Source organism: Sciurus vulgaris (genome assembly GCF_902686455.1).
Source record: "Sciurus vulgaris genome assembly, chromosome: 5".
In the NCBI taxonomy this organism is placed as follows: Eukaryota; Metazoa; Chordata; class Mammalia; order Rodentia; family Sciuridae; genus Sciurus; species Sciurus vulgaris.
The window spans coordinates 156,088,120-156,112,197 of NC_136465.1; the positions used below are offsets into that span (position 1 = coordinate 156,088,120).

At 38.8% G+C, this 24,078-nt stretch overlaps 1 protein-coding gene and 1 long non-coding RNA gene across 2 annotated transcripts in view; one reads left to right on the forward strand and one right to left on the reverse strand.

The window, feature by feature from the left end:
* The window catches only part of LOC306662094, a 32,970-nt gene extending 18,392 nt beyond the window's left edge, over positions 1-14,578 (forward strand). The window contains exon 2 of the long non-coding RNA XR_013764065.1: positions 10,090-14,578. This is a non-coding gene — a long non-coding RNA (uncharacterized lncRNA). The remainder of the gene's footprint in view (positions 1-10,089) is intronic.
* NTN4 (netrin 4) overlaps positions 1-24,078 on the reverse strand; it is a 103,783-nt gene that overhangs the window by 77,219 nt on the left and 2,486 nt on the right. Inside the window, 1 exon segment of the mRNA XM_079141598.1 lies at positions 22,667-23,196. Coding sequence (XP_078997724.1) covers positions 22,667-23,196 — 530 coding nt within the window.

The following is a 24,078-nucleotide window of genomic DNA, read 5'->3' on the forward strand; positions in this document are numbered from 1 at the left end:
GTCTTTGTCACCCCATCCTGGCTGAAAGGTATAGTGTAAAAACCCAAGGTAGCTTAACTTTCATAAAATTGCATATGGACTAACCCTTTATTTTTGGATAGAAATTTATAGAAATGACAGACTAGAAGTTTTATAATAAAGCTATAAATATTGTTACAGTTTGTAGATAAAGGGCATGAAAAGTAAACAAGCTTTCTTATAGGGCATATTAAACAAAGAAATATAAGAAATAATTTAGCATATAAACATCTAAATCTAGTGAGTTTATTCAATTTTTCCATGTTTTAGTAATTTGTTTCTTTTAATGAACAGGTAAAGTTTCATTATAACTTTTTAAATAACTTATGATACTGATTTTCTGCTCCATATATTTTTATGTTTATGAAATTTTATACATCTTTACATCCCCAGCATCTACTATAGTATCTTATAAATTATCAATATTTATTGAATGAGTGAGTCAATATAGAATCATGTTAGTACAGGTTTAAATTTTCTGATGTATGAAAACAAAATAAAATTTTATTTTTATAACATGTATTTTATTTGTGAGAGAAAGTACTAGGTATATATTACTTCTTAGTAAACTTTATCATTTTACAACATACTTCAGTTGTATGCTCATTTTATACTCCCTTCAATATGATAATCAAATTTTACTTCATAGGAAAAATGAATTAAATATTAATCGATATAAAGTAATAATTTTAATACCCTATTTGAATGATATAGTTTCAAAAACAAACATATCACAACCTCAAAAATGACTTTGAAACATTTAGGAAGGAGTCCTTGGAAATTTTGCCTAATTTTGCCTAATAAAAAGACAAGTTACTTCTCTAGAAAAACTATTCCTATGTAACAAAAATAATCATGCTTTTCCCCACTCCATATAAGCCTGTTTAGAATAGCATCTGTATTGAAAAACACTTCCTATTATATTATAATGCCATCATTTGTTTCAAGTGTTTGTTTACAAACAGCATCTGGTTACTTCATTGCAGTCTTATGTTACTAGACATCAACTGTTAGGATTATTGTTAGACTGATTTAAAAAAAAACTTGTCACCATTTCAAATGTTTATCAAACTACCTAAAGACTTAAGTCTCTTATATTTTCAGGTTTCTAAAATGTATGGGACTAATACACTCCAGTTTTTGTATTGTCATCTCACTTTAACAGGGAAGGTTAGACTTCAATTCCCTTATGAAGTTGAAGTTGGGGGCATCTCAGTTGATAATCTCAAAGAGCACACATTCCGAGACAAGGACAGGGACCCTAATAATCACTAAGCAGGCTTCTGCTTTCATGGACAGGTAGCCTTTCGGAAAGCATGAGAAACTTCAGGCTTTTAAAACATTGCAACGAGCGGGAGTTCTGGTCCCATGGAAAGAGAAGGCTGGACAAAGAGCAGATAGCGTAATTGGCACGTGGGCGTCTGCAGTGGAGCAGCTGGTTGGTTTAATTTTAGAACATTTGTCCTTGACTGTGCCACTTGAAGTGAAGCACCTTCTTGTCTTAGAGAAGTGTCTGTCTTTTGGGTAGCACCTAAATCCTTTGCTTACACTCTGGGGCATTAGGCACCCGTTTCATCAGATAGCCCACCTTTTAAAGTGGGGGAGTCTTATCTTCTGAGCTAGGACAATATAACCTCATAAAGCTCTCAATGGAGCAGGCCGAGGAATGCAGTGCACTCAAGTGACTTACTTGTACGATAATAACCTCAGTTGTAAGTACACAAAAGCCTCTTTGCATGTTTCAAGGGCATATTTACAGTTTTAACGTGAGGAAAAGACTGCTTCTTAACTATCTTCAGGGAGAAGGGAATGACAGAACCGCAAGGAGGAACAAGAAACAACCTAAGACCAAAATAGAAATAAAGATCCGGGCTAAAAATACATTCTTAAAATTTCCCCAATATATATGGAATCCTAATTTTTCCTTTGCCCTGAGCACTTGGAGTTGAAGGATTAGAATGTCAGGAGAGTACTCAACAATCATGATCCAGTCCAGCTAGAGGAAACTGAGGCTGAGTGCTTAAAGTGGCTTGCTAAAGGTCAACTGACAAGTTAGTGACAAAGTTCAGAACCCAGTTTCTTTACTCTCCATCTAATGATTTTTCCCTCTTTATATTTTTGGAACTAGCAATTTCTGGATTAAAGTTAAATTTAAAATATGGTATTAAGGAAATTAATTATTATTATTATATTATTTTCTTTGATTTATCTCACTTCTACTTATTATAATTATGGGTGGAATCAAACGTACCCATGGTGAAATTGATGGTACCTGCTCTTGTTTGGAGCATAATGATGCAGTGAAGAATTTTATAAAAGGTATCAGATGTAGAAATATCTTGAAAAATCACTGCTGTTAATAAATAAATTTGATTGGTCGGTAGCCTCTACCTGGACACCTGCCTTGTTCTTGTGGCTCTCCCTTCAATGGGACCCAGCCCAACTGATGAATGCAGCCCAGTCGCTGATATTCCTTGACAGGCCTCTGAGATGCCAACTGTCTATCACCTGTGTTTTTTTGTTTTGTTTTGTTTTTTTGTATCAGGGTTTGAACTCAGGGACACTTAACCACCAAGCCACATCCCTAGCCCTTTTTTGTATTTTGTTTAGAGTCAGATTTCACTGAGTTGTTTAGGACCTCTCTAAATTGCTGAGAGCTGGCTTTGAACTCGCAATCCTCCTGCTTCAACTTCTCAAGTGGCTGGGATTATAGCCGTGCGCTACTGTCCCTGGCACACCTCTGTGTTCTTTGCAGCGTGCTTGGCCCACAGCGAGGAATCCCTGCCTCACCTTGGATCGTCACTATCTTCTGGTTTTGTCATTTTATTCAGCAAGTTTTCTTTGTCATCCCTTTTCACCACTAGTCTAGATTAGCTATCCTCCCTGTCATTTCTTCCAGACTTAGAATTTACTATGTCAAATTTTAACTTGTTTAGCTGCTTGTATTTCTCTCCAAACTGAGCTCCATGAGCACAGGGAACCTTGTCTGCTTACCCCCCAGTGTATAGTCGATGCTTTGGCACAAATAGTAAACACATATCTGTTGAAAACTCATAGTTAGGCTTTTATAATGATTTACGTTGTACAAGCTGATTTCATTTTTTCGATCTTATTTCAAACTTACAGTAAATCTATTATGTATTATTCATTCCCATCTTTCAGGTAGATGAACTAAGAAAATGCTAACTTGTTCAAGATCATCTAACTAGTAAGAGGCTGAGCTCCAGGTTGTTGGAATTCAAGTTCAGTGCTCTTGTTACATCACAACTGATTTCGTTTGGTTACAGAGTACTTGATGGGGAGTGAAATGATCCGAACTTCCCTTCAGGAGAAATGACATGGCAGAGAGAAGAGCTGAGCCAGTGGGGAGGTAGGGGTGGGGAACCTGAGAGGGGGTGGTAAGAGGAAGAGCAGCTACAACTGAGGACAAAGAAATGAATGTCAGAACAAACTCAGAGGTAAAGGCTAAGCTGTGGGTAACTCCATGGTTAGAGATCAGAAGGGAGAAGAGACAGAAAAAAAATACAAGAAAAGACCAGTGAGCAATGTAGGAAATTAATGAGCATTTATTATCATAGAAGCCCAAAGAAGTGAGAATATAAAGAAAGAAAATTCAATTAACAACATTAAGAAGCAATTCCAAAGACAGGAAAGAAGACTGCGAGAAGCTTGCTGAGTTTGGCTGGATAGCAGAATACTTCTGAGAGCTTAGAGAGAATAAGGGACAGTTTGTAAAGATTTCAGAAAAGAACGTGGGACAAGGAAATGAAAGCAAGAAAGAAGTGATTGAAGAATTTTGTTTATTTGTCCTTAAAATGGGAGACAATTGGGATGTTTACAGATTTTGGCTATTATTAATAAAAGTGTTTCGAACATTTAGAGAGAGTCTGTTATGGTTTGGATGCTTTGCCAAAAGCTCATGTATGAGACAGTGAGAAAAGGTTCAGAGGGTTGTGAAAGTCTTAGCCCAACCAGTGATTTAATCAGGGATTAACTGAGTGGTAACTGAAGTGGTAGCGTTTGGCTGGGGGAGGTGGGAATTGGGGCATGGCTTCAGGTATATATTTGTATCTGTCGAGTGGAGTCTCTCTTTGCTTACTGATCATCATGTGAGCCGCTTCCCTCTGCCACACTCTTCTGCCAACATGTTCAGCCTCATGTCAAGCCTGGAGGAATGGAGCCTGCTGTTTATGGATTAAGACCTCTGAAACCATGAGCCTTCAAATAAACTTTTCCTCCTTTAAAATTGTTCTGGTCAGATTTTTTAGTCATAGTAGCCAACAAGCTGACTAAAACAGTCATTATGAGAACACAATTTATCTCTTTTCATGGGTACTTGTGAGAGAAATTACTAGAAGGTATTGTAAGTGCATGTTTATTTTTTGTTGTTGGGAATTGAACCCAGGGGTGCTTTACCACTGAGCCACATACCCAGCCCTTTTCAGGTTTTTGTTTTGAGACAGCATCTCCTGCTTAGGGCCTTGCTGAGTTGCTGAGGCTGGCTTGAAACTTTCCATCCTCCTGCTTCAGCCTCCTGAGTTGCTGAGATTACAAGGGTGCTACACCACGCCCAGCCTAAGCATCTATTTATAAGGAGCTGCTTTTGTCTAAAGCTGTAGTGCAGCTTGTATTTCTACTAGTAATGCATGATGATAGTTTCAGTTGCTACCCATCCTCACCAACAGTTGGCACTTCATCAGTCTTTTTAATCTTAGCCTTTATATAGTGAATATAAACAGTATCTCATTGTGATTTTAATTTGCATTTCCCTGTTGACTAACGGTGTTGAGCATCTTTTCATGTGTTTGACATACATTTTCTTGGTGACATATCTACTCAAATATTTTGTCCATTTTTTATTCTTGACTTGTGTGTTCTTTATGAATTATGATATAGATATATATATACTCAGACCTGATTCATGAATATTTTTTCCCAGTCGGAAATTTGTTTTATTAGTGTCTTCACAGCATTTTAAAAGCAAACTTTAAAAATTTTTGTGAAGTTCAGTTTGTCAGTACTTTTATGTTTTGTGCTTTTTGTGTCCCATCTATGAAATTTTTGCCTAATTCAAAGTATGTATTTTCTCCTAAAAGTTTTATAGTTTTTAGTTTGTATGTTTAGGTCCAAAGTCCATTTCAGGTGAATTTTTCTACAGGGTGTGAACTAACTGTTGAGGTTCTTTTTGAAAAAAAAAAAAAAAAAAAAAAAAAAAAAAATCTCACATATGGAAGTCTAATTTTTTTGGTGAGCTTTCTTCATGTTTCTTTTGCTTGAGGTTTATTTAGCGTCTTAGATCTGTGGATTCACCGTTTTCATCCAGTTTGGAACATTTTTTCCTATATTCTTCAAATTTTTTTTGTCCTCTGCTTCTTTTAAACTCTTATTACATTAATGTTAGAACGTTTACTTCTATCCACTGATATTCTTTTTTACGTAATCCTCTTTTCTCCTGTGCTTCACCAATTTATAGGTTCTAATTGTTGAGCCTTCAAGTTCACTATCTAATCTGTTGTTAGGCCCTTATAGTACAGTTTTCACTTCAGAAATTGAGTTTTTCATGTTTAGAAGTTTTTTCTTGATCTTTTTCATATCTTCCATTTCTCTCTTCAACATGTTCATGTTTTCTGAAATGTATGGAATATATTTCTAGTAGCTGCCCAATACTGCCAGCTGTGTCATTTATGGGTGTACTTTTATTAACTGAGTTTTCTGCTGGGTAGGAGTCAGATTTTCATACTGATGATTTTTGAATGGACACTAGACACTGCAAATTTTATGCTGCTTGCTGGATTTTGATGTATTTCTCTTAGAAGGGTTAGACTTTGTTCTGACATGCAATTAACCTACTTGGAATCAGTTTGGTCTTTTTGAGGATTGTTTTACATTTGTTTTAGTATGAATCCAATGTAGCCTTTATTCTAGGACTAACTTAACCCCACTACTAAGGCTTTCTGAGGACTGAGTGAGATATATATATTATATATATATATATACATATTTATATATATTATATAATATATATATTATATAATATACATATTTATAAATATATAAATATATATAGTTATGGTTTGGATGTGAGGTGTCCCCCAAAAGCTCACATGTGACACCACACAGGAAGGTTCAGAAGAGAAATGATTGGGTTCTAAGAGTCTTAAACCAATCAGTGAATTAATCCCTGATGGGATTAATTGAAGTGGTAGGGTGTGGCTGGAGGAGGTGGGAATTGGGGTGTGGCTATGGGGTATATATTCTGTATCTGGAGAGTGGAGTCTCTCTCTGCTTCCTGATGATGTGAGCTACTTCCCTCTGCCACCCTCTTCCACCATGATATTCTGCCTCACCTCGAGCTCCTAGGAATGGAGATTGCTTTCCATGGATTGAGACCTCTGAAACCGTGAGCCCTCAAAGAAACTCTTCCTCCTCTATAATTGTGCTGGTTGGGTCCTTTTAGTCACAGCAGTGAAAAAGCTGACTAAAACATATATACACATGCATACACATGAATAATTTAATGTATATGTCATATAATTACTTATATAATTACATGTGTATAAATAGATGAATATAAAATTAAAAATGAACATTTTACCTGAGGGCCATAGAAAACCATGGTTGTCAAATATATTTCAACATTATAACTAGCTTTCTTATTGAACATATGTGTGTCTTTTGAGGGATTTCCATAATACAAATGTACAGTAGAATGTGCTTTTAATTTAATTTTTCATTCAAGAGACTTTATCAGCAGCAACCAAAAGTCCTGATTAAGGTTTAAAAAAAAAAAAAAGATCAAGCTTTAAACACTGTTACCCTGGTGGGGAGATCCTGGCTACCAAACAAACAGATTTCAAAGGGACCTCCCAACTTGCCCTAAGCCACAGACAAATATTTGCTGTTACTGTAGTGGTAGGTAGGAGAGGGCCACTTTGTCCTTTACTTGTAGGAGACCTTGAGGACGAGTATTAATTACCACTATGAAAAGTTTTCCCAGTGGAGATTAATCTCACATATCTTTTCCCACTAAGTTCCAGTCTGAAGTATGAGGATTAGTTTCAACAGTTGAATTAAGTAAGAGAACTGAAAACTGAAGTAGGAGGAAAAACTAACAGAAATAAAGACAAGCAATCAGTCTTTTAAAAGTAAAACACAGGTATTATTTTCTGTACTTTGCCCTACTTGCACTGAAGCACAGTAAGTTTGACTGAAAAAGTTCTAATAGAGCTAATTCATATGATTCACAAAGATAGAGAACAGTAAATACTATAAAATTAGTCTACACTTTCTTCTGCAAAGTAGCCATTGGGCTTACTGAACAAGAAAGCTCATGATAGACATTCTAGACTCACAAGAGAAACTGGCCAACAAATTGAATTATTTTAGCCTCTAAAAATATTTCTTTCTTGGACCATATTGTAAAGCATATGCTTAACACAAGTGAGGTCCTGGGTGTGATTCCCCAGCACCACACACACAATAACAAAATAAATAAAGATATTTCTTTCTTACACATTTTGATTATAAAAAGATATTTCAAACCTGAATAGATTGCAAGCTTCGTATAAATTCTGATTTTGACTCACATCATTAGAGCATACTTACTTTCAAATGATGACAAAGCCATGATCAAATAAGATAAAAATCCCAGGTCTATGTGTTATTAAACCTTTTAAAAGAGGAATAATGTATTAATTCAACCATCACTTAATTGAAGATCTACTTTTTGGGAGTCACTGTCCTGGGTACTGTGAGTACCAAACTAAGTAAGAAAATCAGTTATGGGTAAGATTTCAGTTTTCCCCTAATTCTTGAAAATTAATCTCTATCAAAAGTGGTGTGAGACAACTCAAAACATTTTTAGGAACCAAAAGAGAACATAAGGCCATTTAACCCAGAGTTCTCAGTGCAGGTTTCTCTATAGTAGCTGAGGCCCATCTGTGATCCAGAAGTTCCTCCACCCTCATCAGGCAGCATGATTCATTTCTAGATGGTTCTAATTATCAAAAAGTTCTTTGGCATAAAGCTAGAATCTGTCCCCTATGATTTCTAACACTGGCCTGGGAGCTCTACAAATAAGTCTATTTTATCTTCAATATGGAAGTCCTTCAAATATTTAAATGCAGTCATCAACTTAACTTTTACTAACGTGTCTCATATTCCATAGTTTCTTGACCATTACCATTCTGGCTGAGTAGCAAAGGTCCTCTGTTTTATTTAAATGCGTAAGCTACTGATGACAATATTTTCTAGATTTTTTTCCTGTACGATGTCAAACATTTCTGAATGTTTCTTGTTCCAACGTTATTCTTTTTAATCCACTTGTCTTCAAAAGTTTTTCCATAAAGAAATATATTCAAATTTTAAAAGACTCAGTATTTGGGAAGCTATTTGGGAAGAAATGGAGCTGAGCGACTGGAGATGGTAGTGTGATGGGGGAAAAGTGTGTTGTCTCTAGACACACTGTTTATATAGCCTTTTATGCAGTCACTTCCAGTCATGGTACGACAGGGCTGGAAGACAGAAGCTCCAATGCCATTATCATGGGAGCATGGAAGGAGGAAAGATTCACTGCTACATCTGAATTAGAGCACAATGATACCCTCTACATATTTCCATAACATCTGTCATTGTGTTATTTAGGTAATGAGAAAATAATTGCTCTGGTCACATGACAACTAAATGGACAGGCAGACTGGCCGATGAGACTGAGGTAATCAGTGGAGGTCTGAGAAGGCAGCAGCAGTCTAAATATCTAGTAGTTACAGAATCAGTTCCCTGTCCCCTACACTGATGAAGTGATGAAGGTCACTGACTGGAAGCTGACCAGAAGATCAAAATGGGCTCTGAGGATGACAGCACCAGGAGCCAGCTCCACATATAACAGAGGGGCCTGCGGCCAGGGCCTGCTCCCGAGGCGACACTCACAGTACCTGCCAGGCCACCCAGAAGTAGCTAAATTATTTATGAAGTTGGCTTTTAAAGGAGGAGAACTAAAAAGAACCAGAAATAACTCATCACTGAACTCCTTCCACCTGTGCCTGGTGCATGTTTTATAAAGTTCTTGGAAAACAGGTGTGTGAGTTCTGGTTACAGTATTTCAAATTGATAATCTTTTAAACATGTTATAAATCCCTGACTAATTTGAACAGGGCCTTAAGACAGATTTTGAAAAGCATTTTATTTTAAAAGTCCATAAATCTTAACGACAAACCACAGAGTATCTACATTTAACAAAAGAATAAGGTGAGTGGAGATAGGGAACCCGTAGGAGGGCCCAGCACTGAACTCCCTTGCTCTCTCCAGGTTCGCTACAGAGCAAGCTCTTAACAGAATCACTTAGACATTCCTTCATGAGCCTGAAATACCAACAAGATATAGGTGGATACATTTCTTTCAGTTTTGATAAGACATTTTACTTTCGGCTCATACTTTTATCTTATGGTAACACCACCATCTAAAAATATCTTTAAAGGCTTAGTTCCTTATCTTGTACTTGGCATTCATAATATAATTTCAAAAGAATTTGTAAAGTCACAATAGATAGGTTGAACTAAATAGGGATTGTAGAGATATGAATTGTCCTTTTACATGTTTTTTTTTTCATTTTTCTCTAAATTTAACCTGTTATTGCCTAAGAAGATGGCTGCTCCACTGCTTTGATAAAAGCGATGTAATTCTTTATGTCACTTTATATAATATTACTGACCAAGATTGATGCTGTTCTCTAAATCTGTGTCTGAAAAGACTTAAGTAAAAAGGTAGTTTCTTGGTGCTCTTGGAAACACGGACAGACAACCAAAGTTGGTACACGAAGCACCTAATTTACAACTGATTTATGTCCCAAATATGTACTGCGGGTTAACTGGGCTTTAGAATGCATTTTAGGTCTATTTCATTTATATCTCCACAGCCTGGTACAGTGGTAGACACATAGAGGGCACCCACATATTTGCTGCATGAACAAGCCCCATCCGTCCTCTTCACTAGTAATAGAATTACAATATTATTAATTAGCACTTACATGGCACTTTGCATTTAGAAAATATATTTATAGGTGCCTTATCTTAGTCTTTCTCACAGGTGACCCAATTTACAAATGAAGATTCTACTGCCTCTAGAATAAAGAGACAGCCATTTAGGCTGCATTGGAAGTTTCCAGTGTGAGCTGGAACTGAGTGGCTGCAGTAGACGTGGAGAACCAACAGAAGAGCCAGAACTGCCAGAACCCGGATGGCCCAGATGTGGTACTCCAACTCCCATCCTCACTGCCACGTGGCGTCCGGCAGTATTACAAAACACGGACAAAATGTCCTCCATGAATACAAAGTGGAGATTCGGAGAGTAGCGACCTGTTAGGTGGGGCAGTTAAAGGACTCATTTATGTTTATTAGTGAAGAACTGCAGCTCCTTTTGCAGTAGCAAGAAATACAATCTCCCCTATGCAGTTACCCAAATCTGAGCGTACCTGCTTGGCTAGCAGGAAGACTAACTGACCTGGCTCTGCAGTCCCTAACACAGCCCTCTGTCATTGAGTAGCTGGATGCAAAGGATTTTCTTAAGTCAGAATGTGTGCATTCCGAGTTGGACGGGACATGAAGGAGTTCTGAGACGAACCTGATTCAGCACATGAATCTTCTCTGTACCATTTCTCACTGTGGATCATTTGCCTTTGCTGAAACATTTCATGGAATGGGAAAATGGAGTTCAGTTCTTCTTTGGATACATCCAGATTTTAAGAAAGTCTTTCTTTGGTCATACTCTTGCCTCTGAAAACATCAGAGTCCATTTAATCCCTCTTCAAACATCTGAAGAATGCTAGCAATTCCTGAACATCCATAAATCCTCTCTCATAGGCAAAATATCCCAACTTAATTGTTCATTATATAACAAGGCTCCTAATTGATCTCACCAGTTCTGCTCAGCTTTCTCCAAAAGGAGAATCTTGACCTGAGCCTAATATTCTAGAAATGCATTGAGTGGAGCAGAGGACAGAAGAACTATTCTCTCCTTTGTTTGGGACATTGTTTTGCTAATGTGGCCTAAGATTGCATTAGCTTTTTTGGCAGTCATGATGTATTGTTGACCCACATTGCAATCAGTCAATACTACCCTCAAGTCTTTTCACATGACCACTTGATAAGTCACACCTTTCTGGTAGTAGTACAGCTGATTTTTGAAAAGAGAAACTTATGACATATTAGGTTTAATCTCATAAGTTTTGCCCAGGGATATTTCACACTGATCCCTGAGTTTTTAAAATAGTGATTATGTTATCCCTACTCAAAAGAACTGTTGATGGATCTCCACTTCCCACAGACTCCGGGGTCAGCCTCATCCCCTGTCCCTCTCTCTTCCCCAACACCCAGCACACCACACTCTCCAACCATTTTGAAGCTTAACCTTCTTTATTCATCTGCACTTTCCTTGGAATTCCCTTCTCCACTTTTCAAGCGTAATCCATCAAGAGACAGCAATTTAAAAGTCCCAATCAGACCATGAACTCCTTAAAAATAGGAATATATTGTAATGGAATGCAGGTAATAGGGGAAAGACATAGCATAGAATTTTTTTGCAAAAAAAAAATTTGGCACATTTTGTTAAGGAAAATGATCTTTAAAACTTCTTCTCCAAAGAAAGTTTCTCCACAACTAGTTTCTCCTCCAAACTCTAGAAAAGCAGGTGAGTTGGATTTGGCTTACTCGAAACAGCAGTTCTTTGGGAGAGAACGTAACCGGCTTGGCAGTTTATCTGAGTGAACCAAATAGCAGCACAATCCTGTTGAGAGACAGTGGCACGAGGCACACAGAATCACAGAAACAACCACTGAGGCAGCACCATGACAAGGAGTAGGGCTGGCCACACTGCAGAAGTACAAGGCACCTTTCCTGATCACTCCATGATATTAATGAGAAATTAAATGAATCCTTGAGTGAACCTTTACACACTCCTTATGCTGTTTTCCAAGAGGTGGTGGTAGGTGCGAGTCTTTCACCAAACTGGAGCCCTTTGAGCCAGGCCTCTCAGATTAGGGATAGAGCCTGTGCTTTGGGTTTACAGAGGATGGAACCCATGACATCATTTCATGCATCAACTGTCTGCCCAAGGATGTGTCATTCTAAATGGTTTATGAGACACTTGACGGGCTGTCTCTCTAACATACTATTTTGTGTGACTGTATACCTGATACTCTGCCATAAAGGTGCTTTAAAGCACAAAAAAGCAATGGAAAGTTGTCATCAATAATAATAACAGTAATGCCTCAGAGTTCATTTATTTGATACCTTTCTGTTTAATACATAGCTCAGTATGTTAGAAGCCAAGATCATGCTTCTCAAGGTGTGGTCTGTACCACCTTAATGAGTTCACTGAAGGGAATAAACATTATGACAGTAGAGAAAATAGGGTACTATGTGTGCACATGTGATGCATGTGCATGGTTCACCTAATGCAAATTTTTGATAAGAGGTGAAGTTTAAGCAAAGGCCCTAAGCATGAGTAGGAATTATCTAGTCATTTATACATCCATCCATCCACCCATCCATCTACCCAACCATCCATCCATCCATCCATTTAGCCATCCAAAAAATATTGAGTCACACCTTAGTTAAGTGAGTGAGAGGTAGAACTCGGGAAAAGGGACTGGAAGAGGTGAGTCTTTTAAGCCAAGAAACCATGAGTCAGAGGGTGAGAAAGAAGTTGGCACCTTGGAGTGATACGAATAATTCCACAGACACTGCTGGAGGCTAGAGTGTAGGAGACAGTGGTGAGAGATGAACCAGGGGGCATTCGGTAAGGGTGGTGCACCACCTTGAAGAATGGGACGATGTTATGAGGGAAGTCACTAAAGAGTTTTGAGCCAGAAAATGACATTTTACATCTAAAAAGATCCAAGTGCAATATAGAGAACAGACTGAGAGCAAGTGAGACAGAACAGAGAGAGGACACCTCAGAGCAACCCCGTGTACAGATGAAATGCAAGGCTGGTTTGCACTAGGATAGAAGCCCATATACTCGAAAACTTGGCAAGCAGAATGGGTTAAGACCGGCTGAATATTTGAAGCTGGTGGGAGAAGAGCAGGGGATTCAGAATAGCAGCTTTTCATCTTGATGGGCCTCTCTGAGCTGGCCAGTGGTGCCATTCTTCCGGGTTTTATTTCCTCTGTGAGATAGGAGGTAAGTTCTTTAGCTGAGACTGAGCAGGGGCTTGGGAGGGGTCTTAGAGGAGGAAAAGGAAAGGGAGCCTGCAGGAAAGGGCTGAGGAAAAACAGGATTTCTGGGGGAAGTTTGAGGGCCAAATTGAGAGTGGGAAAACAGACTTGTAGAGGAATTTCTTAGTACAACTGTGCTATTTTCCCCAAAAGAGTTCCACTGTCCAACTGAAGGAGCAAGAAGCAGATTGATCTAGGACAGGAATGTAAGTGAGACAAGGGAGGCAATGGAATTGAAAGGCCTGATAGAAGATTCCAGAGAGGAAATCAAGGGGCCAGGTTTCATAGACAAACAGAGGCAGACAAATAGGAGCCAGAGAAGAGAAAATCTGTAGTCTACTGTGACAAAATTCGAAGTGAAAACCAAGAAGAAAAATGGTCAGAAGTAAAAACCAGGAATTAACAGAGAACATGGGAAGTGAGAGTCGGGAGGCACAGTTGACAATCCCCTGGGTTTTGTCCTTGCAAAACTACACCTTCTCATTAGAGCCCCTTCCCTCAGGAAGGACCCTGCAGTGGACTGATTTTCTTCTGAACTTTGATACTCACTACAGAGGGAACCGTTGTTACCAAAGGGTGAGTTTCGCACACCTTGGGTATGTTGGGAAGGAACGAGCAAAGGAGAGGGTTATGGAGAGCGGGGTGCCTATCCCTCCTGATACAGCCCTGGTTTGATGTGTCCACCCTTTACCTTTAGATTTATTTATTTATTTGTGCTGAGGACTGAACCCAGAGGGTGTGCTCTACCACTGAACCACACCCCAGCCATACCTTTAGTTGTTATTTGGAGGTGGAAGTGGGGTCAGGGGACATAAAGTATGAGAGAAATGTAGGTATCAGTAAAGCTGACTAAGCAGTGCAAGACAGTGATCACATTTTCTCTCTTCGATTCAATTTTAAAACAGAGAAGCCCTTTTTCAGTAGCAGCCAAGAGACAATGTTAGCACAAATGAACATGATGTCATGTAGAAAGCATTTGAATATTTTTCATAATTATTTTTTTGTCTTAGAAACTATGATTATGAGGTATAAAGTAACATCAGCAAACATAGTTGAGGCCTGAGAAGACTTCTGCTCCTCTGCCAGTTGCAGGAAAGTGAGCAAGAGGAGAGAAATAGGATATAGGAAGAAGGGTGCTGTTTTGCTTTTATGCTCATTAGTAAGAGAAATCATCCAGGAAAAGAATTTTGTCTTAGAGATAAAATGAGATGCATGCAAAATGCCCAGCACAGAAAATGGCATATTCTAGAGGGAGCGCTAAGTGTTGGTTTTCTGTTCTCCTTAACAGAGCGATTCAACATCAACATATTCAACATTAATTAAAACATTCATAAAGTCATTTAAAAAAATCTGCATGTGAATTGAGCTTGTGAAAATGTAAACACTCTACATAAATAGGATTAATTGTCTAGCCCCTGTGCCTTAGGTAGATGCCCGAACATCACATTCTGCAGATCAAATTTTACGACACTTTAAGCAGAATAATGTGTACAATGCTGCTTTAACTTAATTTCCCAAAATGTGATGATCTAGGAGCATTCCAAAAATCTGCTCCTGTAACTGGAATTTCAAGAAAAAGGATGAAAATTTGGATGAATCAAGATGGAATGGAATACGAGATCTCAACAGCTGAACGTCCCTGAAATTATAGCATTCCTCTTTCGGCATAATATTTTCAAAGACTTCTTCCTCCAATATAGCATTCTAACTACCATTCTCCTTCCCTTTTTTATCTTCATTGGCTATTGAGTAGCGGTTTCCCTCTCTAGGATGGTTTTGCTTCCTCTTTTGAAAAACTAATGTTGCCACTCCCAACTTCCCTCTCCATTGTCATTTTGGAATTTACACCCACCACTCTGTGGTAACTTAATGGTATCTAATTCATGTTGTTGCTTAATTAAGTGACAGTTGGACCCATGAAGGCATAAGACTGGTGTTTGTATATGCCTTGGGATTTTAAAAAGTGTTTTCAATAATGGCAGCCTCAATGGACAGAGTTTAATCCCCACTGGGCTCAGTTTTCAGACCTTCATCTTTTCTATCCACACCCACTCCCTGGATGATCTCATTCAGTTTCACATCCTTAAATAACATTTCTACACTGATGACTCCCAAATTTATGTACTTGGTCCAGATTTCTCTGAACTCTAACCTCACAAATGCAACTCCTCCTCAATATCTCCAATTTGATGCCTAAAAGGCAACTCACACTTAAGGATCAGTACTTAGTAGACACACAACATCCAACAGTTAATAGACAGCATTATTATTTTATAGTTACTTTCATATAATTTAGTTCAACAAATGTATTTTGGACATTTACTCCTTATAGGGATCTGTACTGGGTGCAGAGGTTGAGGGCCTGGGAGCCATAGAGCAAATTTGATGAGGACAGTGTCCCTCAAGGAGTGAACAGTGTGGGAGCGGAAGAGGTAGGGACATGGCAGAATAGCTATGTATGAGTTGTGTGGTGTGCAGAGGAGAGAGAGATCATCCTCCCTGAACTTTCAGACACCTTACTGATCACAGGCAATCAACTTCCATGTCATCTGACCTGATTCATCTTCCTCATCTTCCAGAGCTTCACCTCTAGGACCCCCATCCTGGTTTCTGTGGTTCTCCCTTCCTTTGAGCTGCCTCATATGCCCATATAGACCTGACTTCCAGGTGCCTGCTCCTTATACGCTCTTCATTGTTGGGCTTTAATTTTTCAATGAGTCATTACAATAATTCACATTTTATCATCTGATTTCCAAAAGTTTCCAGATTATGTTCACCAAATATTGGCAAAGTAAAACCATCAAATAGAACAAATGCAAAGCAAACAAATGCTAAACAGACATTTTAAAAGATGGTTAGCGAGGAAATTATTTCGTTGGTAGAAAGATCCACCCTTTGAAATCAATAAACCAAGTTATTTATTAATTGGACATCTGGGTTTGTTCTTATTTTTATGTAGCTTCCTTAAATAATTTTAACTAGTAGCCACAGTGGATTTTCTTTAAACTAAAGGCATTTTTTGGAAATATGCTGCTATAAATCTCCAACCCCACCCCTAAAGAAAGGGAATAGCATGTGGTGTGTGTGATTAAATTATTCTATATAAATATACACCACGTTTTATTTTCAAGTAATTTCAACAAAATTATATCCGAGTCTACGTTTCAAGATGACACATCAATACATTACATAGTTACTGTGGAAAAACTACTTGAAGTAGTTTCCAGTTTGTAAAAAAGTATTAATTCCTCTTTCCCTCAAAAAACAAACCAATCAAAAGGCATGCTAAATGGTACTGAAGAACTGCATATTCATTCTCATATAGCTTATTTTCAACAATCTCGGGTATCATTAAGTGCACAGTGTCTTCACTATCCAATGTAAGAAAATATTAACTTTATTATACAAAATACATGCAGCTCTCTCACAAATTATCAATTAAACTATAAGTATATACAACTCCTAACCATCGCCAGAGCAATTTAATTTTTCTTTTCTTTTACAGTGTGTGGTTACAATGAAGCCTAATCGTACAAATAATTTCCATGTAGCTCATTATCCCCGCTCTGGCATAGGCTAGCTCGTTGCTTATTTGACTGAGTTACTCCCACTCACTGTCTCCCTTCCCTTTTTCTGTAACATGGAGTTAATGTCGCTACCTAACCTTGAGGGTCCTGTGAGGAGAAGGGTGTAGTGCATCCTACCAGACACGTGGGAAGGCATCAGCAGATGCCAGTTAACTCATGACTTACAGCTGCTGCCATAGACTCACTCCAGGAACCAAAGAAAATGAGTGGTTAACCGAAGAATGGTGCTTAGATAAAGCATTCCTACTTTTACATTACTTTGTTTTATCTTTTAAGTTGAAAAATCCTAAGTATAACTTAATATACATAGATATGTATAAACCTGATTAAGTCAATTTCCATTTTCTGCCCACTTGTGCCAGACTGAAACACAGAGACAAGTTAATGCTTGGATCTTGAGAGGCATATTATCCATACAAGGTACTTGGAAGATTCATCATGTACACTTTCATATTATTTAATAAATCAGTCCATAAATTATCATGTGTGTTCCTTTACCCAGCAGGTTGTAAGGACAGCAAAGGAAAGGAACGGATATAGTTTTTCCTATCTTCCACACTAATTGATTTGGCACAAAGGAATTTCAGCTTCGTATGCTTAATGGAAATAACACTGGGCTGGAAGTCAGGAAAGAAAGATTTCAGTTAAGCAACTATAGACAAGTCGCTTACACTCTCTTTAGGCCTCAGATTACTCATGAGCAATCTTCTCTTCCATGGATGACATTTAGGTTCCTTTTCAAATGCTCTCATTCTAAGACACACTGGCAACGCTGATTCTGCTTCATTAGCAAACACTAGCAAAATTGATTTGGCCCGCTGGATGTCACGTGAAGTTACATCCAACTTTGTGTTCCCATATCTATAAGTTGAAAGAAATGTAACCCTTAATTATAGATATTGTTCACTCATGAAAACTTGTCAGGAACTCCAAGTCCATGTCACTATTCCGTCAAACACAAATCCTTCGGTATATATTTAAAATGGTAAACTGTCCCCCTGCCGCATTCCCCGTCCCCTCCCCTCCTTTCTTTCATTCTCCTCTCATCATTTATCACACCCTTGCACACGGTATATTTCATTTTCCCCTCTCTCTTCCCGTGTGTCTCCACTTAGAATGTAAGTCTTATAAGGACAGGGATTTTTATGTTTAGTTCACTGCTATATCCCTAGAACCTGGAATGGAATCTGACCCATAGTAGCTCAAAAATTATTTGAATGAATGGGTGAATAAACATTATTTAAGATCCCTTCCCTACCCCTTCCCTACCCCATAGCTTATTTCATATTACTAACAACTCAGCTTCTCCACATTAATTGGGATTTCTGAATCTCGTCCCCTGCCCTAGACTTATCCGTTTCTCCCTCTCTGTCCTTGCTTGTCATATCCATACTTTCATTTAATTGCATATTTGATTGCTTATGTGGTCCAAGTCAAGTGCTAAGTGCTGGGTAGCAGAGATAAATACGACTGACAGATCTCTTACCCTCTTTAATAATGCTTATCTATTCAAGAATTACTTGGAGATCAGCTACTCCCTCCTCCCTGGGCTTCTCTCCCTGCCGCCTCTGACCTTACAGTCCTCCCTTTGAGTGTTATGTATTTATCATGCCTTGGAGAAAAGGTTGATTGAGTGCTCTTAATAGTGAGTTAATGAAGCAGGGAGCCAGGGAAGCTCATTTTCAACAAGAAGATACCTACATCACTTTAGAATTGCTTTTGGGTTCCTGGAACAGATGCTGTTTTTTGAATAATGATAATTGAAATTCCAGTTTCATAAGGCCTGACTGTGTGGGGCCTAAAATGGTTTTCTGTATCTCCCTAATTTCCTGTACCCAGCGGTGATCTCAGGGTGCTTCTTTGCATCCTGAGAGTCTCATGAATCCATCATCCTTAGCTTCAAGGTTATTATTATCTACTGCTTCACCTAAATTGGAGACTAAGCCCCCAAGTGAGAGAGTCTGGAAGTAAAACCCTGCCAAGCCCCATTTCTTTGCTGTGCACCAGGGCTTTGGGGCACCTAATGCCTCCATCCCAGAATTTCCCACATTGTGCTCTGTGGCTCTCTGGAGCCCTGAACTAACTGGGGTTTGGCAAAAAGAGGGTCCCACGGCAAAATAATACCTTATCCTATTTCTCTCACTTGGGGGCACAGGGTGAAAAATAAGAATATTTGTATATTTATAAATGTTTTTAAAAAATGTTTAGTTGTAGATGGACATAGTAACTTTATTTTATTTACTTTTATGTGGTTCCGAGGATCAAACCCAGTGCCTCACACATGCTAGGCAAGCACTCGACCACTGAGCTACAACGCCAGTTCCTACAAATGTTTAACTTTGTTAAACCCAGTTGTTATGATTTGAATGTATGCCCCATAAGTTCATGTGTTAGAAACTTAATCCCCAGATTCATATGTTGATGGTATTTGGAGGTGAGTACTTCAGGAGGTAATTAGGATTATATTGGGATGATAATGTTAGTAGCTTTATAAGAAGAGGAAGAGAGATCCAAGCTAGCAAGCTTGCTGTCTTACCACATGATGTCTTCCACCATGTTAGGATACAGCCCGAGACCCTCATCATATGCAGAGTGAATGCCCATGCTTGCTATGCTCTTGGACGCCCCAGCCTCCAGAACCATGAGCCAAATAAACTTCTATCCTTTATAAATTCCCCAGGTTCATGTATTTCATTACAGCAAAAGAAAATAGACTAAGACACCAGTTGGTGTCTCCCAGCCTAATCTGACCACGTAGCCCTTTTATCCTCAACCACCACCAATATCTCAGAGGATATTACTTCTGAGGAGAAAACTGTTCAGCAGATTCTTTTTCTTCTTCATGTCATTTTCAAATGAATAGCAACAAATGGTTTTGGGAGACTGAGGGAAAAGGAGATGTGCATACATCTCCCTGTTAGCAGTTCTGGAGGTTGGGGGGTGTCAATAATAGAGGGAGAACATAGTTTAATGGAACAAATACTGGCTTTCAGGTCAGAAGACTCATGACATAGTCCGAGCTCTTTCCCATAACTCACTGTATATTGTGAGGCAAATCACTTTACCTCTGAGCCTCAGTCTTGTCTCCTGGGAAATCGATGTGTTTTCAGATATAACCACACCCCATTCTTTGGAACTGCTGGTTGGTTTAGGGAGTTTGTGTTTAACTTTGATTTAAAAAATGATCTTCTGGGGCTGGGGTGTAGCTTAGAAGTAGAGCACTTGCCTAGATGTGCAATTCCCTGGGTTCAATCTCCAGCACTACAAATAGAAGAGAGAGAGAGAGAGAGAGAGAGAGAGAGAGAGAGAGAGAGAAGAAAAAGTGATCTTCTGGGTGGATTTTTGTGCCTATAATATTAAAGTCCTCTTTCAGAAGGGTGATTCCTTTAGCTCTGTTGATGTAGACATCTGTTCCTCAGGTATGAAGCTATAAGATCTCAAAGCACAGACAAAGCAGTACTTTTGAATGAACACTGGTACAAATTATGTCTGTGATATATTTACGTTAGCCTGAGTAGCAGAATAATACCCACAGAAGTTGTAAGAAATCTTACTTAGAATGCAAGAAGAAACAGGTCTATTATAAACAAGCAATAAATGCACTTGATTAATTGGCTTATTTTTCTGAGAACTGAATTTCCAAAGATGGAGATTGATGCTATAGAGTTGTAACTGCAAAATGAATGTGTAGCTCAACACTACTTTATATTCTAAAGTGACAGAAGAGAGTTAAGTTATAATCCTTTCTGGGGAGGTTTCCCATGGTGCTTATCTTAGAGGAAGACCCTCTGAAAAAAGATGAGTTTGCAAATCTGTTCTCTGAAGGGAAGAAATTCTATGACTTAATGTAGACTTGCTAATATGCTCTAGGGGGAACTAACTTGCACTTGATGTTTTTCTTGCCCTTAAAATATAAGACTGCTGAATAAACAGCAGCAATTAAAAACATCTACAAACTGGATAAAACCAGCATCTGAACATTGAAATAAGTAACATAAATTGTAATCACTGTCTGCTTGGAATTCAATGTAAACATTGGTGACAATAAGTACTTTGGCTATAAAGAAGACAAATTTTGCTGCCCCTATAGGTCAGGTAATGTACTTTAATCACCTCTAAGTAACTGCTAGAACACTGTAATCAATGTGATATTTGCTAAGGGAGTGTGCCTGCCATCTGGTTACCAACACTGTATTTGTGCTACTTCATAGATGCACATGGCCCAGTAGCACTGAGATGGAAGGAGCCGATAGGAGCCCGTGGATCAGTTCCAAAGCAATTTGAGAGTTCGAGCCATTTGTTTTCAACACAAAGTGTTCTCCACATAAGAAAGCAATGAGTCTAACTTATCTATCTCTTTCCTGTCCTGGTACCTTTAAAAACATCCATCATAACAGGGTGCCAAGGGGCTTACAATATTAAGAGTACCTTAGGGACTGTGAAGTTGGTGTGCTGCCTGCCCCAGGGCCTACTTGGTTTTGGGGTCTGCAACACTATTCTTAAGTTCTCTTCAGAAGAATGAGTAGGTGGACAACATGTTGAAAGTTCCTATGTGCCAATGAGAGTAGTGGGAGAAGAAGTTCCCAAAGCAATCTTTCCATCAGGCCCGGGTAAGAACTGTACCCCACCAACCCAAAGGCAGAATTAGCACCAAGTACAGTGCCTGACACATAGCAGGAACTCAATAAATGTTTATTAAATAAAGTCATCTGGGAAGTTTGTTACTAGTTAAATAAAGGACTGCTAGAAGTGTGCTTTAGTGTCTGTAGATTATCATATGTGCTTTGGATGTATGACACCTGGTCTACTTTCTCAACCTTGGTATTAGTGACATGTTGGGGTAGATAATTCTTAGTTGGGTGTAGGGTGAGGGATGCTGTCTTACACATTGTCTAAGGTTTAGCAGCCTCCTGGGCTCCCACCCACTTGAAGCCAGTAATGCCCCCTCTCCCAAAAGTCTCCAGACATTGCCAAGTGTCCAAATGTCCTTGGGTGGGGGTGACATTACCCCTAGTCAAGAACCACTTATTTATTCTGTATATTCGTGATATGTTTCAGAATTAGAAAGATAATCCTCTCTTCTCTTTAATTTGTTTTCATCTAGTTTCCTCTGAATGTTTTCACATATATGGGGGAAACTTTCTAGGTGCCTCCCTAGGGAAGGAAAATATTAGAGAGAAAACATTCCATGCAACAATTGAACCAGGAGCTAAGGAGACTGTTTTTCACAATGTGCTTGAGCTGGTCTTGAATCCAGTATAGACCCAAGTCCCTAAGCTGGAACAGACATTGTCTGTAAGCCCAAAAAGAACCTTGAGTCTCAAACTATCTTCATTTATTTGCTATGAATCTTGGAATCTTAACAGTAAAACCCCACTGTCACACAGAAGTATCCTTCTGGCAAACAGATTTTTTTCTCTGTTGGCTTTGTTTTTATTTATTTCCTATTTATGTTAACAGTATCAGGAAAGTACCAGTGTGGACTCCAGGAACAGTCTGTCTTGGTAACTCCTTCCCCCTTCAGTAACACATGTAATCCTGCCAACTGAAGAAACCATTAGCCTTTTAAATCTCTAAAGCAGAGTGTGTGCCTACTCTTTCTTAAAGTGAAAATGAATTGGAATCGTAGATTTCTGACTTAAACACAGCCAGTGTGGGCAACCTGCTTGGAAATGACTACACATCCATATCCAAGGATGAGAAATAATTTATGACAAATAAAGCTCATGAAAAATTCTAATTTCATTCATGTTGCTACAAGTAGAGCTTCATGCTTTTAAAAAAATGTAGGCTGGTAACATTTTTCTACCTTACTTTACTTACAGTGTAGAGTTAAACAGGTGCCCTTACCTCTCCTCCAGTGCATGGGAAAGGATTGGAGTATCTAGAGGTGCAAAGAGCTCCCTTCTTGACGACATCATCTTCCAGGTCAAACGTAGCTGAGCAGTTAGTGGCAAAGTACTTGTAAGGCTTCCATGTCTTTCCAAAGTCCTGGGACCGTTCCAGCACCATGGCTGCCGGCCTGGGGGACTTGAACACCATAATTAGGTGAGTGAAGTAGAATTCAGCTTCCAGGTCTAACTGGATCTTTTCTCTGTGCACATCCTCTGCAGACTGCCACCACGTGCGGGGGAACCTGAAGGACGAGTCTGCCATGGCAGATGGCAGATGAGCCAGGTGAGGGTGGGCAGCATTGCATTTGTCACATTTGGGCTGCCTGCAAGTGAGATCTGCGTTCTCGCTGTAGAAGCAATACAGTTCAGTGGCGTTCTGACCGCAGGTGGTGTCTGCCCAGAGTTTTCTCCCTAAAGCCAAATTTCCCATCCGAGGGTTGCAGGCCTTTTCACAGCGGGAACTGGCTCCAGCTACTCCACTCAGTCCTGAGGAGGGAAAAGCACATGTCATTAGAGATGAACCCTCCAGGGAAGCGCTTCTGCTACCTGGTCCAGCAGCCACTGTCAAGGTCTCCCCAAAGAGCTTGGGACTTTCTCTAATGGGGAGATTCTACCAAATTTGATCATGAACATGGGTCACAGCACCTTTGTGTATCCAAGAGTTTGATCTCTATATTCAGTTATAAAATTCACATAAGAGAAAACTTCAGGTAGAGTGAGGGAAAATGTGAACACTGGGGTGAAAAATATTGGCTTAATATTTTCAAGTACTTTGCTTCATTAATATTCTCTATTTTTGAAATATAATTGTTTTTGATGTCATGACTTAAATTATAGCCTCCAAAACCCATGCTTTTAAGATCAGCTAATTTAGTCTTTCAAATATAATTTGTGTCCTTAGCAATTATCTAACTTGTCTGTTACAAGAGTGCATTTAGGAGGAAATGCAGAATTCTACTTTCTTTGTAATTTTAAGCCAACAAAGAGATAAATTCCCCAGGAAAAGCAATATGTGATAGTTAATGAGCATACAATAATACAATAGGACTTTATTTGAGGGAGGCAAAGCCATAAATCACTGGATGGCAATGTGCAAAATTCATTTCTAATATTATGTAAATATAACTATGAAAAAACCCTGCAAACTACCAAATGACAGGAAACCCTATTTTACATGTTCTCTGCCTCTTGAGTGCCTCTACCTTTGACAGGTTATATAGCAGTTACCTGTTTGCTTAACAAGAGAATGTTTACACTCTGGCAGCCACTAACACATCTTTAACAATTGTCTGTGAACTGAAACACCTTCTTAAAGAAACACACTCTTCCTCTCAAAGGTCCAAGAGACCTTAATGTTTCAAAATTACT